Here is a 21,198-nt window from a genome sequence, read left to right on the forward strand (position 1 = left end):
GTGGCGAGGGTTGGCAAGAATGTGGAGCAACCGAAATTCTTGTGTGTTGCTGCTGGAAGTGTAAAATCACAGCCACTTTGGAAGATAGTTTGGCCATGTCTTATTTTTATTTTTATTTTTATTTTATTTTATTAAAAAAAAGTTTATTTACTTTGAGAGAGAGAGAGAGAGAGCAAGAGCGAGAGAGCGAGTGTAGGCAGAGAGAGACAGAGAGAGAGAGAATCCCATGTAGGCTCCGCACCATCGGTGAAGAGCCCGACGTGGGCTTGAACACCCAAACCGTGAGATCACGACCTGGGCCGAAATCAAGAGTCAGATGCTTAACTAAATGAGCCACCCAGGCGCCCCTGGCCACGTCTTATAAAGGCAAGCATATACTTACACAATTATATCACCCACCAGCTCCACTCCTAGGTATTTACCCAAGAGAAATGTGAACATATGGTCACACAAAGACATACCAGAATGTTCACTACAGCTTTATTCACAATAACCAAATAATAACCACCTGTCATCAACAGGTGTATAGATAAACATGGCAATCTATTCATATCAGGGAATAGTATTCAGCATTTAAAAGGAATAAGCTAAGGGCACCTGGGTGGCTCAGTGAGTTAAGTGTTGACTTCGGCTCAGGTCATGATCTCGTAGTCTGTGAGTTCGAGCCCCGTGTCGGGCTCTGCTGACAGCTCAGAGCCTGGATCCTGTTTTGGATTCTGTGTCTCCCTCTCTCTGTGCCCCTCCCCACTCGTACTCTGTCTGTATGTCTCTCTCTCTCAAAAGTAAACATTAAAAAATAAAATAAAAGGAGTAAACTAGTTATATACTCAATAACATGGATGAATCACAAAATCATTATGCCAAACAAATGAAGCCAGACCCAAAAGGGTATATATAGTATGATTTTATTCATATGAAACCCTAATAAAGACAAATCTAATCTATAGTGACAGAAAGCAGGTCAATGGTTGCCTGGGGCTAAAGGGGTGGTACATACTAACTACTAGGGGCATAAAGGCTCATTTTTGTGTGTGTATCTTCTTTGTGTACTTGAAATGGATACATTTGATTGTATGTAAATTATACCTGAATACAGCTGACTTATTTAAAAGAAAAAATGCTAAATGACAATGATCCTAAGGTCAGAAGATGGGAGAGATACATTGTGATGGGGAGGTGGAGAGGAGTAAGGAATATGAAAGCAATTCCTACAGAGAGAGGAGGAGGTGAGGCTGGTTGTAGATGATGACAGTTTATTGGTATCTTAGACGTGAGAAGATAAAACTTAGGAGAAAGAAGGTGGAGTGAGGCAACAAGCTGGTTTACAAAGAAGGCAAACTCATTAGAACCTAAAAGTATAGGGGCGCCTGGGTGGCTCAGTCAGTCAAGCATCTGACTTCGGCTCAGGTCGTGATCTCGCAGTTCGTAGGTTCAAGCCCCACGTCGGGCTTTGTGCTGACAGCCCAGAGCCTGGAGCCTGCTTCAGATTCTGTGTCTTCCCCTCTCTCTGCGCACCCCCTGCTTTCTCTCTCTCTCTCTCAAAAATAAAGAAAGATTTAAAAAATTAACAACAAAAAGAACCTGAAAGTGTATGATAAGAATCTAAGACCTTGGGGGTGGGGTTTAAATAATGAAGCATAAAAATGTGATGGAAGGACAGAACATCCAAAAAAGCAAGATCTATAGGGAGGAAGCCTGGCATATGATCCAGAGTGTAGGAACTGTAGCAATTCTCCTGGACGCAAGTCAGGCCAAAAAGACAGTTGACAACAGTAAGGGAAATAAAGGGAGAGAGCAGTCTGGTACCTAAGAGGCCAATGTTATTTTTCCTTAAGCAGCTTCCAAAGTTTAGAACCTTCAAGATGGTAGAAATAATAGAATTTTAAAGGCACCAACCTCTTAGGAAAAGAAAAGTGTTTCTGTGCCCCCAGATCTGCCTGGGTTGCACTCACTCACCCGAACAGCTCTGATGTGGGGTTTTTCTCTCCAAAATCCATGGCTCCTCTCCTTGCTCCAACTTGAAGATGACTTCTGGTTTGGGAACTTCATACCCTGTTAACAGGACATGATAGAATTGGGTCCAGCTAATTGCTTTCCAAAAGTAACCACATTTCACTGGGAAAAGAGCAATAATCACAGAGGTTAATGGACTGAAGCATCTCAGACCAATCAAGGATGCCACCAGCACACACATCAGATGTTGCAGAGTTCTCAGCAGCTGAGAATGGAAATACTCTCATGGAGGCTCTGTGTTCGTTTCCTAGGGCTGCTCTCACAAAGTACCAAAACCTGGGTGACTTAAAACAGCAGAACATCATTGTCTCACACTTCTGGAGGCTCAAGTCTGAAATCAAAGTGTTTAGCAGGGCCATGCCCTCTCTCACAGATGTAAGGGAGAATCCTTCCTTGACTCTTCTAGCTTGTTCTTTGCCAGCAACGACGTTCCATTCTTTGATGTTCCTAAGCTTGTAAGTGCATCACTTCAGTTACATGGCCGTCTTCCCTCTATGTGTGTCTATTTCTATGCCCAAATTTCCCTTTTTTTATAAGGACACCAGTCATATTAAAAAATCTTTTTTAATGTTTATTTATTTTTAAGAGAGAGAGAGAGACAGAGAGAGAGAGAGAGAGAGAGAGAGAGAGAGAGAAAGCAGGGGAGGGGCAGAGAGAGAGGGAGAAACAGAATTTGAAACAGGTTCCAGGCTCTGAGCTGTCAGCACAAAGCCCGACACAGGGCTCGAACCCAGGAACCTTGAGATCATGACCTGAGCTGAAGTCGGACGCTTAGCCAACTGAGCCACCCAGGTGCCCCAGGACACCAGTCATATTAGATTAGGGCCCACCCCAATGAACTCATTTTAACTTGATTTCTTCAGGGGTGCTTGGGTGGGTCAGTTGGTTAAGCAACCAACTCTTGATTTTGGCTCAGGTCATGATCTCACAGTCGTGAGCTCTGTCAGCGCAGAGCCTGCTTGGGATTCTCTCTGTTCCTCCCCTCTCATGCTTTCTGTCTCTCAAAATAAATAAACATTAACAAAATTTAACTTGATTACCTCTATAAAGACGCTATTTCCAAATAAGGTCACATTCTTGGGTACTGGGGGTTCAGACTTCTGCATATCTTTTTTTCAGGGGACACACAATTCAACCTATAAAAATCTGCCCTCTGACCCCCCCAAATTCATGTCCTTCCCACGTGCAAAATATACTAACTCCATCCCAATATCCCCCAAAGTCTTAATCATTCCAGCATCAAGTCTTAAGTTCAAAATCTATCAAAATATCAACTCAAAGTCTCAAATCTTATCTAAATCACCCAAATTGGTTATGAATGAGTTGGGAGTGTGAATCATCTTGGGGCAGTTTCTCTCCACGCGAACCTGTGAAAGCAGACAACTTATCTGCCAAAATACCGTGGTAGGACAGGCATAGGATAGACATTCCCATTTCAAAAGGGAGAAACTGGAATGAAAAAAGGGATCACAGGTCCCAACAAAGTCCAAAGCCTAACAAGGCAAATTCCACTAGATTTTAAGTTTTGAGAGTAATTCGTATTGGCTCAATATTCTACCCTCCAAGCCTACAATGGCGGTGGCCCCACTCCGTTGGCCCCAGCCCAGGAGTGGCACCATTCACTATTACCTCTCCTGGTCCATTAGCAAAATATTTGCTTCCTGTTCTTATGACCTTAAGCTCTGCTGTTCCAAAGGGAGGAATGCTTCCACTGGGAGACACAATAGTGATTCCACGGAACTGGGAGACTTATCTGCCACCTGACATTTTGGGCCCCTCACATCTCTGAATCAAAAGGCAAAGAAGGGAATTACTGTGCTGGCCTGGGTGACTGATCCTGGTTACTCAGGGGAACTGGACTCCTGCCCCACAATGGAAAAGAGGAAGAAGCATGCCTGGAATACAGGAAATCCCTTGGGGGGGGGGGTCTCTTAGTACTACTGTGTCCTGTGATTAAAGTCAATGGAAACTACATTGACTACAACAATCCAATTCAGGCAGATCCTTCAAGGAATGAATTTTCAGGTCAGCCCACTAGGTGACGAACCATAACCCACTGAGGTGTTTGCTGAGGGCAGAGGGAACAAGGAACGGCTAGTGAAAGAAGGAATTCTACCTCAAGACTGCAACACAGACACCTTGCCTCGGTTTTCAGTGTTCTGGCCTGCCCTGAAGATTCCAGACTCAGGATTACAGTATCAGCTCACCCGAATTTCCAGCCTGCCCTATAAATTTCAGAATTGTCAGTCCCTGCAGTCAGGTGAGCCAGTTCCTTAAAATAAACCTCTTTCCCAGATTCTGTGTATATGTACATGTATTCATTCTCTCTGTCTCTATGTATATGTACGTATGTATAGTGTGTGGGTGTACTCTGTATACATATATAACCGTATCTTATTGGTTCCATTTCTCTGGAGAGCCATAATACAAATTTTGAGGGTGACTCTAGAGGAAAAGAATAGTAAGAATGAGTTTTCTGAACTGGCTATGGGGTTTCTAGAATTGGTTCCCTATTCTGATTAGATTTGAATGCGCTAATGACTCTATTTCCAGTAGTAAAGAGGGCACTAATAGTCCATGGCATGATGTGGCAAAAGAGATATGCAAAATATCACCCCTGGATATTCCTAATCAAATGCTGATGAGAGGCATCTTTCTGCAGGACCTTATATTTGATACCCTAGACATTTTTGTCAAACTTACAAGTATAAGATTGCCTGGTTGCTCTTAATTATGCTGGTCAAAGTGGGGGGCCGGAAACTAAAGGATGCACTCAGGGATTTGATTTCCCAGCTCAAGCACTGCATACATGACCTGAACATTTCTATGTCTTTCCTGAAAGAAACCCCTACCTCCTATAGCTGCAGAGTTGATATTGCTGAAAACCAAACCCAGAGTCTCATCCTGTGAATGGCTACATTACAACACAAACTGAATTCCCAACCTCACAGGGTGTCTGCTATTCAGGTGAGGGAACTGACTGAGAAGGAAGGAAACCTAAAAATTGGAATGGAAACATATGAGGACGCTGAACTTCTACATTCTGATGAGTCTTCTTTGCCAGTAGAAGTAGCCCTTCTACCCCTCTCTGAGAAGACTAACCCTACTTTGCCTGAGGACCTTGCAATGGCCTCCTCTGAGGTACTTGCCTTGCAAGGTACTGCTGAGTTCTCCCAGGACATACCCTTATTTGCTTCTAGACCTCTAACTAGACTCAAGTCTCATCAGGGCCCAAAGAGTGAGATATAGTGTAAATTCATGAGAAGGTGCAAAAGAACTGCATTATTTGTCTAATTTATATAGACAGAAATCTGGGAAATCTGGGTAAAAATGGGTATGAAGAGTGTGGGATAATGGGGGCACCTGGGTGACTCAGTCACCTGAGCATCCGACCCTTGATTTCAGCTCAGGTCACGATCTCACAGTTTGTGGGATCAAGCCCTGCATTGGGTTCTGTGCTGACAGTGTGGAGTGTGCTTGGGATTCTCTCTCCCTTTCTCTGTCTTCCCTTTCCCCACTCTCTCTTTCTCTCTCTGTCAAAATAAATAAAAGAGTGCGGGATAATGGAAAGAACATAAAGTTGGATCAGGCCAGATTTAGTGGTATGTGCACACTAAACAGATTCTGAATTTAATGATGCCACTTGGGTTAGAGAGGGCTTGAACATTTTGCTTAGTTGGCAGAAACGTGGATCAAAACATGGCCTGTACTAAATGCAGCTGAAATGGAGAACTGCTTTGGAAGAACTCTCTATACTATAGAGAAAGGCATCCAAAGGCTTGGGGATACTGGGATGTTAGAGTGGGTTTATCATGTAAGACATTCTGTCCCGCACTGGGAGGATCCAGAGGACATATCTGTGACCATGGCTGTGACAAACAAATTTGGGTGGGTGTGGGGAGGGGGCAGAATCCTTAAAGATTTCTGTGATTGCTTCTTCTCTGTAGGACACACAATTATAGTGGAAGTGCTGCCACTCAATTGGGAAACCCAAATGCAATGGGCATAATTGGATCCTGGGGTGGCAGGGGCCACATGGAGGCACTGAATTGCTAAATGCAAGGTGGGCACAGTTACTATAGTGGACAGAAGGGTCAAGTGATACTATAGTGGACAGATACTATAGTGGACAGCAGTGATCAGAATAGTCTGACTTGCAGAGAGACCCATGGTGTTGGCTAGTTGATCATGATGTCTCTAGAAAATAGATGAGCAATCTACTAAATTCTTTTAAAAATTTTTTAATGTTTATTTATCTTTGAGAGAGAGAGAGAGAAAATCTGAAGCAGACTCTAGGCTCTGAGCTGTCAGCACAGAGCCCGGCGTGGGGCTCGAACTCACGAACTGTGAGATCATGACCTGAGCTGAAGTTAGATGTTTAATCGACTGAGCCACCCAGACACCCCAGCAATCTATTAAATTCTTACTTGATCTGTATAAAGAGAAGAGTTCTAGCTCAAGTGAACAGAAGTCTAACTTGAAACATAAAAACAGAGAGTCTCAGCTCCTCCATCAATTTTCAGACTTGAGCCAGTTTACAGACCCAGAAATCTCTGAATGAAGGGGAGACAGCTCCCCTGAGGAAGGACCCCCACTACACTGTCAAAATTTATACTACTAATCTCTCTCCCAGCCTTCTCTAAAGGGATTTACAGTCCCCTTGTCAGGGTGACTGTGCATTGAGGCAAAGGACATAGTGAGGCTTTTCAGAGATCATTGGACACCAGTTCTAAATGGACACTAATTCCAGGAGACGCAGGATGTCACTGTGGCCCACTAGACAGCATAGGGGCTTATGAGAGTAAAGTGATCAATTGCGATTCAGCCCAGCTCCATCTCACAGGGGGCCCAGCAGTCCCCCAAACCCATCCTGTGGTTATCTCCCTGGTTCAGGAATGCAAAATTAGAATACAGATACCCAGCAACTGACAGAATCCCCATACTGGTTCCCTGACCTGTGCAGTGAGGACTATTACAGTGAGAAAGGACCAGTGGAAGCCACTAGAACTGCCTCTACTAGGAAAATAGTAAACCAAGGAAATATGCATTCCTGTAAGAATTGCAGAGATTAGGGCCACCATCAAGAACCTGAAGGATGCCAGGGCGGTGAGTTCCACCACATGTCTATTCAACTCACCTATTTGGCCTGTGCAGAGGACAAATAGATCTTGGAGAATGACAGTCGCTCATCATAAGCTTAACCAGGTGGTAATTCCAATAGCAGCTGCTGTACGAGACACAGGTTCACTGCTTAAGCAAATTAACGCATCCCTTCGTACCTGGTATGGTAGCTATTGATCTGACAAATGTGTGGGTTGGGTTTTTTTTTTTTTTTGGCAATACCTGTTAGTAGAGACTACTAGAAACAGTTTGCTTTCAGTTGTTAGGACCAACTATATATATACCTTTACTGTCCTACCTCAGAAATATATCAGCCTTTCAGTCCTATGTCATAATTTAGTCTGCAGGGATCTTTTTTTTTTAAGTTTATTTATTTATTTTGAGAGAGAGAACAAGTGAGTGGGGGGAATGGGAGGGGGAGAGCAGAGAGTTGGGGAGAGAGACAGAATCCCAAGCAGGCTCTGCACCGCCAGCATGGAGCCTGATGAGGGGCTCGAACTCACAAACTGCGAGATCATGACCTAAGCTGAAACCAAGAGTCTGATGCTCAACTGACTGAGCCACCCAAGTGCCCCAGTCTGCAGGGATCTTGACTGCCTTTCCCTTCCACAAGATATCACGTTGGCCCATTGCATTTATGACATTATGCTGACTGGACCTTATGAACGAGAGGTAGTAATGACTCTTGACTTACTGGTGAGATATTTGTATGTCACAGGGTAGGACATAAATCTGACAAAAATTTAGGGGCCATCTACCTGAGGGAAAGTTCCATGCCACTGGACCCCTAGAAATCTCCAAGTGAAGAATAAGTTTTTGCATCTGGTTCTTGCTATAAGTAAAAGAGGGATAATGCCTACTGGGCCTCTACAGACTTCAGAGGCAATATATTCCTCATCTGGGTGTGCTATTCTGGCCCATTTACCATGTGATCCAAAAAACTGCTAGTTTTGAACAAAGCCCAGAATGAAAGAAGGCTCTTTACAGATCCAGACTGCCATATAAGCTGCTCTGCCACTGGGCCATATGATCTGGCAGATCCAGTGGTGTTTGAAGTGTTCGTGGCAGATAGGGATGAAGCTTTTGGCAGGCCCTCACAGGAGAATCACAGAGCAAACCTTAGGATTTTGGAGCAAAGCCCTGCCATCCTCTGAGGATAACTGCACTTCTATAGAGAAACAGCTTTTAGCTTCCTACTTGGTCTCAACTTACTTACTTGCTGAATTTAAGCGTTATTAGCACGTGGAAGAAAGGACACTTAACAAGGACTCCTTCAGGGCGCCTGGGTGGCTCAGTCGGTTAAGCGTCTGACTTTGGCTCAAGTCATGATCTCCAGGTTCATGGGTTCGAGCCCCATGTCGGGCTCTGTGCTGACAGCTCAGAGCCTGGAGCCTCCTTTAGATTGTGTGCCTCCCTCTCTCTCTGCCCCTCTCCCTGCCCTCCCTCTCAAAAATAAACGAACATTTAAAACATTTTTAAAAAAAGAACCAAAGACTCCTTTAGTAATGGGCAGTGAACATGGAAGAGTCCAGTGCTGAATCCTCACCCAGTGGTGGGACACAGGAAATGTGGCCAGCAGGAGAGACCCACTCCCCACTCACAGGGGGCCCAAGTCCTTCTGATCAAGCCCCAGCCTATAGATGGTGAGAGGTCAGTAGTAACCCCTAGAGCACCGAGCCTGGGTCTTCCCGGAGTGTGCTGCTTGAGCATGCTTCCCAAGGTGGGTGGCAAACTCCATCTAAGGCTAAATAATGGCACAAACGTGACAGTCGACAAGTACTATAAGGGAGAGTCGAAAAGAACTTTGGAGCAGCAATTCAAGAGAGCCGAAAGTTGTCATGAGGTGTGACCTCAGATCAGATGTGGCAACTCCACACCCTTGACCCTGGGTGAGAGCTCTGCCCCTTCAGGCCTGGAACCAAGCAGGTGGCTTGCCCTCTGGAACTGAGGAGGTGATGGTCTGTCACATGCCATTTTCCCAGACAGTGACTTCTGGGCCTGTGGTGGTGGCAGCAGCCCTGTTGGCCTCTGACCCATCCCTGGAGTCATTCATCCCTCTTCTTGAAGGAAAACGCGTGTACACAGCCAAACGGTTTTACCAGCCTACGTCCTATCTGCACAATCCCAGATAGCCTACAGCCTTCCCTCATTTTCCTGGACAGCTCATTTTTTCCTGTCTCCGTCCTCTTCAGTCTAAGCTGGCAGTATTTCTACTGACAGGGTTGACTGGATCCACAAGGCATACATCTGTTCTGCTTAGCAACTGGTTGTCCACCCCTTTGGTGTTCTTTCCAGAGTCCATCTCATTTTTTTGTGATATGGATAGGCCAAACATTTTCCATATCTTCAAGTTCTGCTTCATTTTTACTAACAATTCCTCTTCAATGTCTTTCTTTCCTCCTACATTTTACTATAAGCAGCAAGGAAAGCATAGGCCATGCCTTTTAACACTACTTAGAAATTTCCTCAGCTAGGGGCACCTGGGTGGTTGTCAGTTAAGTGTCCGACTCTTGATTTTGACTCAGGTCATGATCTCACACTTCATGAGATTCAGCCCTGCATCAGGCTCTGCGCTGACAGTGTGGAGCCTGCTTGGGATTCTCTCTCTTCCTCTCTCTCTCTCTCCTCTGCTAGCACGTGCTCTCTTGCTCTCAAAATAAATAAACATTAAAGGAAAAAAATGTCCTCAGCTAAAATTCCAAGTTTGTCACTTACAATTTCTACTTTCCACTCAACAGAACAGAATTCAGTCAAGCTCTCGGCCACCTTATAACAAGGATCTCCTCTCCTCCAGTTTCCATGCTCCTCACTCTGAGACCTCACCAAAAGCCCCTTTAACATTCCTTTCGGCAATCTCTTCAAAGCAATCTAGGCCTTTTCTGTGAAGTACCTAAAACCTTTCCAGCCTCTACCCATTGCCCAATTCCAAAGCCACTTCCATGTTTTTTTTCAGTATTTGTTACAGCAGCAACCCACTTCCCAAGTATAAAAATTCATGTTACTTTCCTAGGGCTGCTATGATAAAATACCACAAGCTGGACAGCTTGAAATAACAGAAATTTCCTGTCTCACAGTTCTGGAAGCCAGAAGTCCAAAATCAAGGTATCAGTAAGGCCATGCTCTTTTTGAAGTAGAACCTTCAAAACAGGAAGGAACCGTTTCATGTTGCTCTCCAACATCTTGGTGGTCTTGGGCATTTCTTGGCTTACAGATGCATCACTCTAGTGACGCGGCCATCTTCTTTTCTTTATGTGTCTTCACACGGTCTTTCCTCCGTGTGTATGTGTCTCTCTGTCTAGAGTTCCCTTATTTTAAGTACACCAGTCGTACCAGATTAGGACCCACCCTAATGACCTCATTTAAGCTTGATTACTTCTATAAAGGCCCTAATTCCAAAAGAGGTCATATTCTGAGGTACTGGAGGTCAGGACTTCAACATATTTTACAGGGAGGATACAATTTTATCCATTACATGCTCCTTTGTAGATTCTTAGAATGGCTGTGCTTACCCAATGAGAGCAGGTGGCTGTAGTTTTCCAGCATCACATCCTGGTACAGGCGTCTCTGTGTAGAGTCCAACTGCTGCCACTCCTCCCTGCTGAAGTCCACAGTCACATCCTCGAACGACACGGAGCCCTGTAACAACACAATCCTGCTCAGGGCGACATGGCCAGCAGTGGGTGATAGGGAGAAGATCAGTAAGAGATTATTTTATTTTATTTTATTTTAATTTAAATGTTTATTTATTTATTTTTGAGACAGAGAGAGAGCATTCGTGGGGGAGGGGCAGATAGAGAAGGAGACAGAGAATTCCAAGCAGACTCCGTGCTGTCGGCGGACAGCCCTATGTGGGGTTCGAACTCACAAGTTGTGAGATCATGACCTGATCCGAAATCAAGAGTCAGACGCTTAACCGACTGAGCCACCCAGGTACCCCAAAGAATTTTTTTAAATGACTTTCACCAGAATATGCTATATGGTGTGTCTATTAAATACCTAGTTATATATAATGTGTAGAATACAAATATTGAATTGTAAATTTTTGCTATTCATTGGTACAACAGTCAGTCATACATTTAAAAAAATTTTAATGTCCACTTGTTTTTGAGAGAGAGAAACAGAGCACAAGCCGGGGAGGGGCAGAGAGAGAGGGAGACACAGAATCCGAAGCAGGCTCCAGGCTCTGAGCTCTCAGCACAGAGCCCCATGCGGGGCTTGAGCTCAAGAACCGTGAGATCGTGATCTGAGCCAAAGTCAGGCACTTAACCAACTGAGCCACCCAGGTACCCCAGTCAGTCATACATTTTTAAAAATAATAGTTTTGTACAGGATTTGACCTTGATCCTATTTTGTTGTTAATTTTAGTGGGAAGTTTGTGTTCTATAACTTTTAGAAGGAAGCATGTATACCTTTTTTTAATTAAATTATACATAGCTCCCTCTACTATTGCTTTAATTTATTCGTCAAAAATACAGCCATTTTCTCTTGATGCTTTTTCGTTATTCATTTCTAACTTAATTCCACACTGTCAGAAAATATACTCTGTATGATTTCTACATATGCTCTATCTAGGAGAATGTTTCATGTGTCCCTGGAAAAGAATATATATACAGCTGTTGATGGCTGTAGTATTCTATTAATATATACATCAAATTGGTTGAGTGTTATTGAAATTTGCTATCACCATACTCATTTGTCTTCTACTTGTTCAATCAATTATTTGTCAACTTTTTGGTAAAAACTGGCAAGGAAATGTTAATGTTTATGTGGCTAGGCAAAGAACCTAGAATAGCCAAAGCAGGGATTTATATGTAGTGTTAAGACTTACTATAAAGCTACAATACTTCAGACAGTGTGGTATTGATGTAAGTACAGACAGATATATCAATAGAACAGAACAGAGTCAAGAAACAGAACCATACCCATACAGACAAACTCTTTTTGACAAAGGCACCACAGTGATTCATTGGGGAAAAGGAAGGTCTTTTCAAAAATTGTGCTGGAACAATGGATGTAAGTTTTGGATGAAAAAAACAAACCTTGGCCCATACCTTATACCACATACAAAAGTTAACAATAATTTGCAGCCACTCTGGAAAACAGTGTGGAGGTTCCTCAAAAAATTAAAAACAGATCTACCCCATGACCCAGCAATAGCACTGCTAGGAATTTACCCAAGGGATACAGGAGTGCTGATGCATAGGGGCACTTGTACCCCAATGTTTATACCAGCACTTTCAGCAATAGCCAAATTATGGAAAGAGCCTAAATGTCCATCAACTGATGAATGGATAAAGATGTGGTTTATATATATAATGGAATACTACTTGGCAATGAGAAAGAATGAAATCTGGCCATTTGTAGCAACGTGGATGGAACTGGAGTGTTATGCTAAGTGAAATAAGTCATACAGAGAAAGACAGACACCATATGTTTTCACTCTTATGTGGATCCTGAGAAACTTAACAGAAGACCATGGGGGAGGGGAAGGGAAAAAAAAAAAAAACTTAAGAGAGAGAGGGAGCCTAACCATAAGAGACTCTTAAAAACTGAGAATAAACTGAGGGTTGATGGGGCGGGGAGGGAGGGGAAAGTGGGTGATGGGCATTGAGGGGGGGCACCTGTTGGGATGAGCACTGGGTGTTGTATTGAAACCAATTTGACAATAAATTTCATATTAAAAAAAACAAAAAACCAAAAATTAACAATAATTAAGTTCCAGAAAGACTGAATTTCTTTTATCAGACCAACTTTCACATAGATAACAACTATACTCTGAACAAAATATTAAAAAAAAACTATCTGGAGATACTGAAGAGCAACAAAATCAGGTATTTACTGGAGGAGAATTGACAATTAGAAAAAGGGACAGCACTGGATATGTTTACCAAATTTACAGCCTTTAGTTTGTGCGTAGACCTAGTCACTTGCCATGGCGGGGGGGGGTAACTAAAACTCCATTAGAAAAACTTCAGTCAAACTGACTTGAGGGGCACCTGGGTGGCTCAGTCAGTTAAGTGTCCGACTTCAGCTCAGGTTATGATCTTGTAGTTTCTTGAGTTCGAGCCCCGTGTGGGGCTCTGTGCTGACAGCTTGGAGCCTGGAGCCTGCTTCGGATTCTCTGTCTCTCTTTCTCTGCCCCTCCCGCGCTCGTGCTCTGTCTCTTTCAAAAAGAAATAAACATTAAAAAAAATCTAATTATTGACTTGAAGAATCAAAGGAGAGTTTTTGCAGACATCATGAGCACCAGAAAGTCAAGGGAGAATTCAGACAGAAAAAGGTGCCTAAGTTCTGCATGTGAACTCCTCCTAATCTCTGGTTGACTACACAAATTAACTAAATTTTGGGTTACCACAAGCCACAGAGGAGACAGTTTTCCAGTTTTAGTTAAGCCAAGTTAAATACTTGCTAACCCAAATGAAACAAAAAATCAGCAATCTTCAGGGGAACTAAACAGAATTAAAAATGTCTACAATATATGATTCCCAACAACCAAGATACAATTGAAAATAACCAACACAGAAAGAGACAGAAAGGTATCAAGAGAAATAACAGAGGTTTAAGAGGAAATGCAGAGACTGACCCTGAACTGATTCAAGTGCTGGAAGTAGCAGTAAAGGATTTTAAACCAGCTTTCTGTAAGTATGCTCAAGACATAAACAAAAATATGCTCACAGTGAAAGAATAATAGGATGGTTCAACAGAGAAAAAACTATAAAAATCACCAACTAGACCACTATGTACAATTACATGCAAACAAACTGGACAACCTTGAAGAAATGGATAAATGCCTAGAAACACACAACCTACCAAGCCTGAATCATGAGAAAATAGAAAATTTAAGCGGACTGAATACTAAAAAGGAGACTGAAACAGTAATCAAAAACCTCCCAACAAAGAAAAGTCCAGGACCAAACAGCTTCACTGATGAATTCTACCAAATATTCAAAGAATATCAATCCTTCTCAAATTCTTCCAAAAAACAGAAGAGAAAGGAACACTTCTAAATTCATCTTACAAGGTCAAAATTACCCTGATACCAAAATCAGACAAGGCTACCCCATGAAAAGAAAGTTACAGGTCACTATCCCTGATGAATACAGATTTAAAAATCCTCAACAAAATATTACCAAACTGAATTCAACAATACATTAAAAGAATCGTACAAAATGATCAAGTGGGATTTATTCCAGTGACATAAAGATGGTTCAACATCTGCAAATCAATAAATATGACACACCACACCAACAAAATGGATAAAAATCATATGATCATCTCAATAGATGCAAAAAAAGAATTTAACAAAGTTCAACATCCATTTATTTATTTTAATTTTTTAAAACATTTATTTATTTTTGAGAGAGAGATAGAGCACGAGTAGGGGAGGGGCAGAAAGCAAGAGAGACACAGAATCCGAAACAGGCTCCAGGCTCCAGGCTGACAGCACAGAGCCCACATGGGGCTCGAACCCACGAACCGTGAGATCATGACCTGAGCCAAAGTATGACACTTAACTGACTGGGCCACCCAGGTGCCGTAGTTCAACATCCATTTATGATAAAAACTCTCAACAAAGCAGGTATAGACAGAAGGTATCACAACACAATAAAAACCATATATGATGAGCCCACAGCTAACATCATAATCAACAGTGGGAAGCTGAAAGCTTTTCTAGGATCAGAAACAAGACAAAGATGTCCATTCTTGCCACTTTTATTCAACAGAGTATTGCAACTCCTAACTAGAGCAAATAGACAAGAAAAAGAAATAAAAGGCATCCAAATTGAAAAGGAAGAAGGAAAACTATCACTATTCGCAGAGGACATCACATTATATATAGAAAACCCTAAAGACTCCCCCAAAAATAAACCTGTTAGAACTAAAAAATGAATTTAATAAAGTGGCAAGGACACAAAATCAATATGCGAAAACCTGTTGTGTTTGTGTACACTAATAATAAATTACCAGAAGAAGAAATTAAGAAAACAATCCCCCAAATTTATAACTGCATCAAGAAAAATACCTACCAATAAATTTAACCAAGGTGGTGAAAGACCTATACATTGAAAATTATAACACACTGATGAAAGAAACTAAATAAGATATGTAAATAGAAAGATATTCTGTGTTCACGGGTTGGAAGAATTAATATTGTTAAAATGTCCATATTACCAAAAGCAATCTACAGATTCACTGCAATCCCTCTCAAAATTCCAATGGCATTTTTCACAGAAATAGAACAAACCTAAAATATGTATGGAACCACAAAAGACTCTGAATAGCCAAAGCAATCTTGAGAAAGAACAAAGTTGGGGATATCATAACCCTGATTTCAAACTATTTTCCAAAGCTCTAGTAATCAAAACCTTATGGTATTAGCATAAAAACTGATACTTAGATCAATAGAAAGAAGAGAGAGGCAAGAAACAAACCCAGCCATATATGGTCAATTAATTTACAACAAAAGAGAAAAAATATACACAATGGGGAAAGGACAACCTCTTTAATAAATGGTGTTGGGAAAACTGGACAGCTACATGCAAAAGAACGAAACTGGACCACCTTCTTACATCATACATAAACATAAACTCACATGGATTAAAGATTTGAATGTGAGACCTGAAGCCATAAAGCTCTTAGAGGAAAACATAGGCAGTAATTTCCTTGACATCAGTCTTAGCACCATTTTTGTAGATATGTCTCCTCAGGCAAGGGAAACAAAAGCAAACATAAACTATTAGGACTACACCAAAATAAAAAGCTTCTGCACAGCAAAGAAATGATCAACAAACCAAAAAAGCAACCTAGTAAATGAAAGAAGATATTGGCAAATGATATATCCAATAAGGGGTTAGTATCCAAAATACATACAGAACTTATACAACTCAACACCAAAAAAAAAAAAAAAAATCCCAAATAATCTGATTTAACAATGGGCAGAAGACCTGAATAGACATTTTTCCAAAAAAGACATACAGATGGCCAACAGATACATGAAAAGATGCTCAACATCACTCATCAGCAGGGAAATGCAACTCAAAACCACAGTGAGAGATCACCTTACACTTGTCAGAATGGCTACAATCAAAAAGAAATAATAAGTGTTGGTGAGGATGTGGAGAAACAGGAACATTCGTGCACTGTCGGTGGGAATGTAAATTAGTTGGTACAGCCACTGTGGAAAACAGTGTGGAGGTTCCTCAAAACATTAAAAATAAAATACCATATGATCCAGCATTCCACTATTGGGTACCTACCCAAAGAAAATGAAAACACTAATTCGAAAAGATATATGCACCCCTATGTTTATTGCAGCATGACATTTACAATAGCCAAATTGTAGAAGCAACCCAAGTGTCCATCCATAGATGAACGGATAAAGAAAATGGATAAAAAAATATATATACACGTGTATATATATATATGAATTATATACGTGTGTGTGTGTGTGTGATGAAATATTACTCAGCCATAAGAAAGAATGAGATCTTGCCATTTGTGACAACATGGATGGACCTAGAGGGTATTATGCTAAGTAAAATAAGTCAGAGAAGATAAATACCGTATGATTTCACTTTATGTGGAATCTAAAAAACAAAACAAATGAAGAAACAAATGAAAAATCAGACTCTTGGGGTGCCTGGGTGGCTCAGTCTGTTAGGTCTGTGAGTTCGAGCCTCACATTGGGCTCTGTGCTGACAGCTCAGAGCCTGAAGCCTGCTTCAGATTCTGTGTCCCTCTCTCTGCCCCTCCCCTGCTCATACTCTGTCTCTGTCTCTCTCAAAAATAAATAAACATTTAAAAAAAAAAGAGGGAGAGAAGAAAAAGCAGACTCTTAAATACAGAGAACAAACTGGTGATTGCCAGAGGGGAGGTGGGAGGGAGGATGGGTGAAATAGGTAAAGGAGATTAAAAGGTACAAACTTATAGTTATAAAATAGATAAGTCATGAGACGGAAAGTACAGCAGAGGAAATACAGTCAATGACACTGTAATAACGTATGTTGACGACATTTATTGTTCCAAGCACTAACGTAAAATTGTTGAATCAAGATGTTGTACACCTAAAACCAATATGACATTTCATGTTAGTTAAATTATAATTTTAAAAAGGAAAAAAAAAACAAAACTAAAAATGCTCTAGAAGAAAACATAAGGGTATCTTTGCAACACTGGGTCAAGCAAGGATTTCTTGACATAGTGCAAAAAGCAACAAATATAAAAGAAAATTTTGATAAATAGGAGCTTACAAAAATTAAAATTTCTGTTCAGAAAAGATTTCATTAAGAAAATGAAAAGTCAAGACATGGACTGGGAGAAAAAATTTGCAATATATATATATATATATATATATATATATATATACATACATACATATACAAAATACCCACAGTAAAAATGTAGAAAGAACTTCTACAAAGTAATAACAAAAAGACACATAACCCAACTTTTTTAAATGGGAAAAAACTTAAACAGACACCAAAAAAGATACAAATGGCCAATGAAGCATATGAAAAGTTGTTCAATACCATTTGTTATGAGGAAAATGCAATTTATTTATTTTGTAAAAAATTTATTTTAATTCCAGTGCAATTAACATACAGTTAGTTTCAGGTATACACTATAGTGATTCAACAATTCTATACATCACCCAGTGCTTGTTAAGATAAGTGTACTCTCTCCTTTTTTAATGTTTTTATTTATTTTTGACACAGAGAGAGACAGAGCATGAGCATGGGAGGGGCAGAGAGAGAAGGAGACACAGAATCTGAAGCAGGCTCCAGGCTCTGAGCGGTCAGCACAGAGCCGGATGCAGGGCTTGAACTCACCTCGAGATCATGACCTGAGCTGAAGTTGGATGCTTAACTGACTGAGCCACCCAGGTGCCCCAAGGTAAGTATACTCTTAATCCCCATCACCTGTTTCACACATCTCCCAACCCACCTTTCCTCTGCTAACCATCTGTTTGTTCTCTATAGCTAAGAGTTTGGTTTTTGGTTTGTCTCTTTTTCTTTTGTTTGTTTTGTTTCTTAAATTCCACATATGAGTGAAATTATACGGTATTTGTCTTTCTCTAACTTGCTTATTTCACTTATCATTATAGTCTCTAGATCCATCCATGTTGTTGCAAATGGTAAGATTCTTTTTTATGGCTGAGTAATATTCTATTGTGTATGTATATATACCACTTCTTCCTTATTCATTCATCTATCAATAGACACTTTGGTTGCTTCCATAATTTGGCTATTGTCATTAATGCTGCAATAAACATAAAGGTGCATAACTGTGGAAAACAGTATGGAGACTGTTCAAAAAATTAAAAATAGAATTACTATATGATTTAGTAATTGCACTACTGTATATTTACTCAAAGAATATGAGGAAAATGCAATTTAAATTACACTGAAATAGCACTGTACACTCACTAGAAAAGCTAAAATTTATAATAAACTAAAAAATTGCTGGAAGGAATGTAAACTGAATCATCACTTTGGAACCCTGTGTGGCAGTTTCTAATAAAGTTAAACATACACCCACCCTATAATCTAGTGTTTCCATTCCTCTGTAGTTACTAAAATAAAATGCAAACATATATCCTCAGAAAAATTCTACAAGAGTGTTTATAGCAGGCTTTACTCATGATAACCAAATACTAGAAGACATTCAAAATGTTCATCAGCAGGTGACTGCATAAACAAAATATGGTATATTCATACAATGGAATACTCAGTGATAAAAAGGAAAGAGCTGGTGACAGATACAACCTGAATGACTCTCAAAAATATTTTATTTTATGGGTGACAGGCATTAAGGAGGGCACTTTTTGGGATGAGCACTGGATGTCATAGGCAAGAGATGAATCACTGGACTCTACTCCTGAAACTAAGACTACACTGTATGTCAACTAACTTGAATTTAAATAAGCATTAAAAATATTTTATTTTTAAAAATTTTTAATGTTTATTTATTTTTGAGACAGAGAGAGACAGAGTACAAGCAGAGGAAGGGCAGAGAGAGAGGGAGACACAGAATCTGAAGCAGGCTCCAGGCTCTGAGCTGTCAGCACAGAGCCTGACGCGGGGCTTGAACTCAAGAACCGTGAGATCATGACTGGAACCGAAGTTGGACACTTAATCAACTGAGCTACTGAGGTGCCCCAAATATATTTCATTTTATAAATAGAAGCCAAACACAGAACAAATGATTCTATTTATGTGACAATCAAGAACAAGCAGGGCTAATCTATAGGGATTAAAAATCTTAAAACTGGTTGCCTCAGGGGTAAGAAATTGACTAGTCAAAAGGGAACTTGCAAGGGTGATGGACACATTCTGTATTTCAGTTTGAGTGATGGTTACATATATAAATATATTGGTCAATTTTATATATATATATATATATATATATATATATATATATTTGTCAAAACTCATCAAACTATATATAATTCAATGTCTTTCAAATATAACTCAGTTTCAAAACACACACACACAAAAAGTGTATGTTAGAAATATATTTCAGGTACACTGTGGGCTCCACAGAAAAAGTAAGTCTACTCGAGTGCTTAGAGTTGGTACAGTTTATATAGGATCTTGGGGAAAAAGTAAGTGTGATGGAGACAAATGGGGGAAAGTATTTTCTAGAAAAGACAAAGGGAAAGGTATGGAAAAAGGAAAACGCATGGTGATTAATGAAAGAACGAATGGCTCCGTAAAAAAAGGAGAGAAGACTATACAGTATGTCAGGCAGGTGATTACAAGAAAAAAAAAATCTAAGGAAGTACGCTAGGGTCTGATCATGAAAGTAACATGCATTCTTTTCATAACACAGGCATACCTTGTTTTACTGTGCTTCACTTTATTGCATTTTGCAGACACTGCATTTTTTACAAATGGAAGGTCTGTTGAGATCTTGCCTTGAAGCACGTCTATCAGTGCCATGTTTCCAACAGCATTTGCTCCTTTTGTGTCTTTGTGTCACATTTTGGTAATTCTCGCAATATTTCAATCTCTTTCATTATTATTTTATTTGTTATGGTGATCTCAGATCAGTGATCTTTGATGGTACTATTGCAATTGGTTTGGTAGTGCCACGAACTGCACCCACATAAGACCATGAACTTAATTGATAAATGTTGTGTGTGTTCTGACTGTTCGCTTGACCAGCCGATCCCCCCATCCCCCTCCCTCTCTTTGGGCAGGACTCCCTATTCCCTGAGACACAGCAATATTGAAATTGGACCGATTAATAACCCTGCAATGGCCTCTTAAGTGTTTAAGTGAAAGGAAAAGTCACATGGCCGGTTGCTCACTTTAGACCAAAAGCTAGAAATGATTAAGCTTAGTGAGTGAGGAAGGCATGTCAAAAGCTGAGATAAACCAAAAGCCAGGCCTCTTGAACCAGTTAGCCTAGTTCTTGAAGGAAATTAAAAGTGCTTCTCCAGTGAACACACTAATGATAAGGAAGTGAAACAACCTTCTTGCTGATATGGAGAAAGTCTGAGTGGTCTGGACAGAAGATACCAAATCAGCAAAAACATTCCCTGAAGCCAAAGCCCAATCCAAAGCAAGGCCCTAACTCTTCTCAACTCTGCGAAGATTGAGAGAGGTGAGGAAGCCACAGAACAAAGGCTGAAGCTAGCAGAGGTTGGTTCATGAGGCGTAAGGAAAGAAGCTGTATCGCTAACATAAAAGTGCAAGGTTGGGGCGCCTGGGTGGCTCAGTCGGTTAAGCATCCGACTTCGGCTCAGGTCATGATCTCACAGTTCATGGGTTCCAGCCCCACGTCGGGCTCTGTGATGAGAGCTCAGAGCCTGGAGCCTGCTTCCGATTCTGTCTCCCTCTCTCTCTGTCCCACCCTTGCTGGTGCTCTGTCTCTCTCTTAAAAATAAAAACATTTAAAAAATTATTTTAAAAAGTACAAGGTGAAAAAAGCAACCGCTGATGTAGAAGCTGGAGCAAGGTGTTCAGAAGATCTAGCTAAGATAATTAATGAAGGGGGCCACATTAAACAACATATTTTTAATGCAGATGAAACAGGTTTTTATTGGGAGAAGATGCCATC

General features: G+C 40.8%; 1 protein-coding gene across 3 annotated transcripts in view; it reads right to left on the bottom strand.

Moving 5' to 3' along the window:
* The window catches only part of ZNF81 (zinc finger protein 81), an 83,948-nt gene that overhangs the window by 12,393 nt on the left and 50,357 nt on the right, over positions 1-21,198 (bottom strand). For all 3 annotated transcript variants that reach the window (XM_081793195.1, XM_081793193.1, XM_081793194.1), the window contains 2 exons: positions 10,644-10,770; positions 1,957-2,052 (listed from right to left, as the gene is read on the bottom strand). In XM_081793195.1, coding sequence (XP_081649321.1) covers positions 1,957-2,052; positions 10,644-10,770 — 223 coding nt within the window. The remainder of the gene's footprint in view (positions 1-1,956; positions 2,053-10,643; positions 10,771-21,198) is intronic.

This window comes from Panthera onca, chromosome X, assembly GCF_046562875.1.
Source record: "Panthera onca isolate mPanOnc1 chromosome X, mPanOnc1 haplotype 2, whole genome shotgun sequence".
Lineage (NCBI taxonomy): Eukaryota > Metazoa > Chordata > Mammalia > Carnivora > Felidae > Panthera > Panthera onca.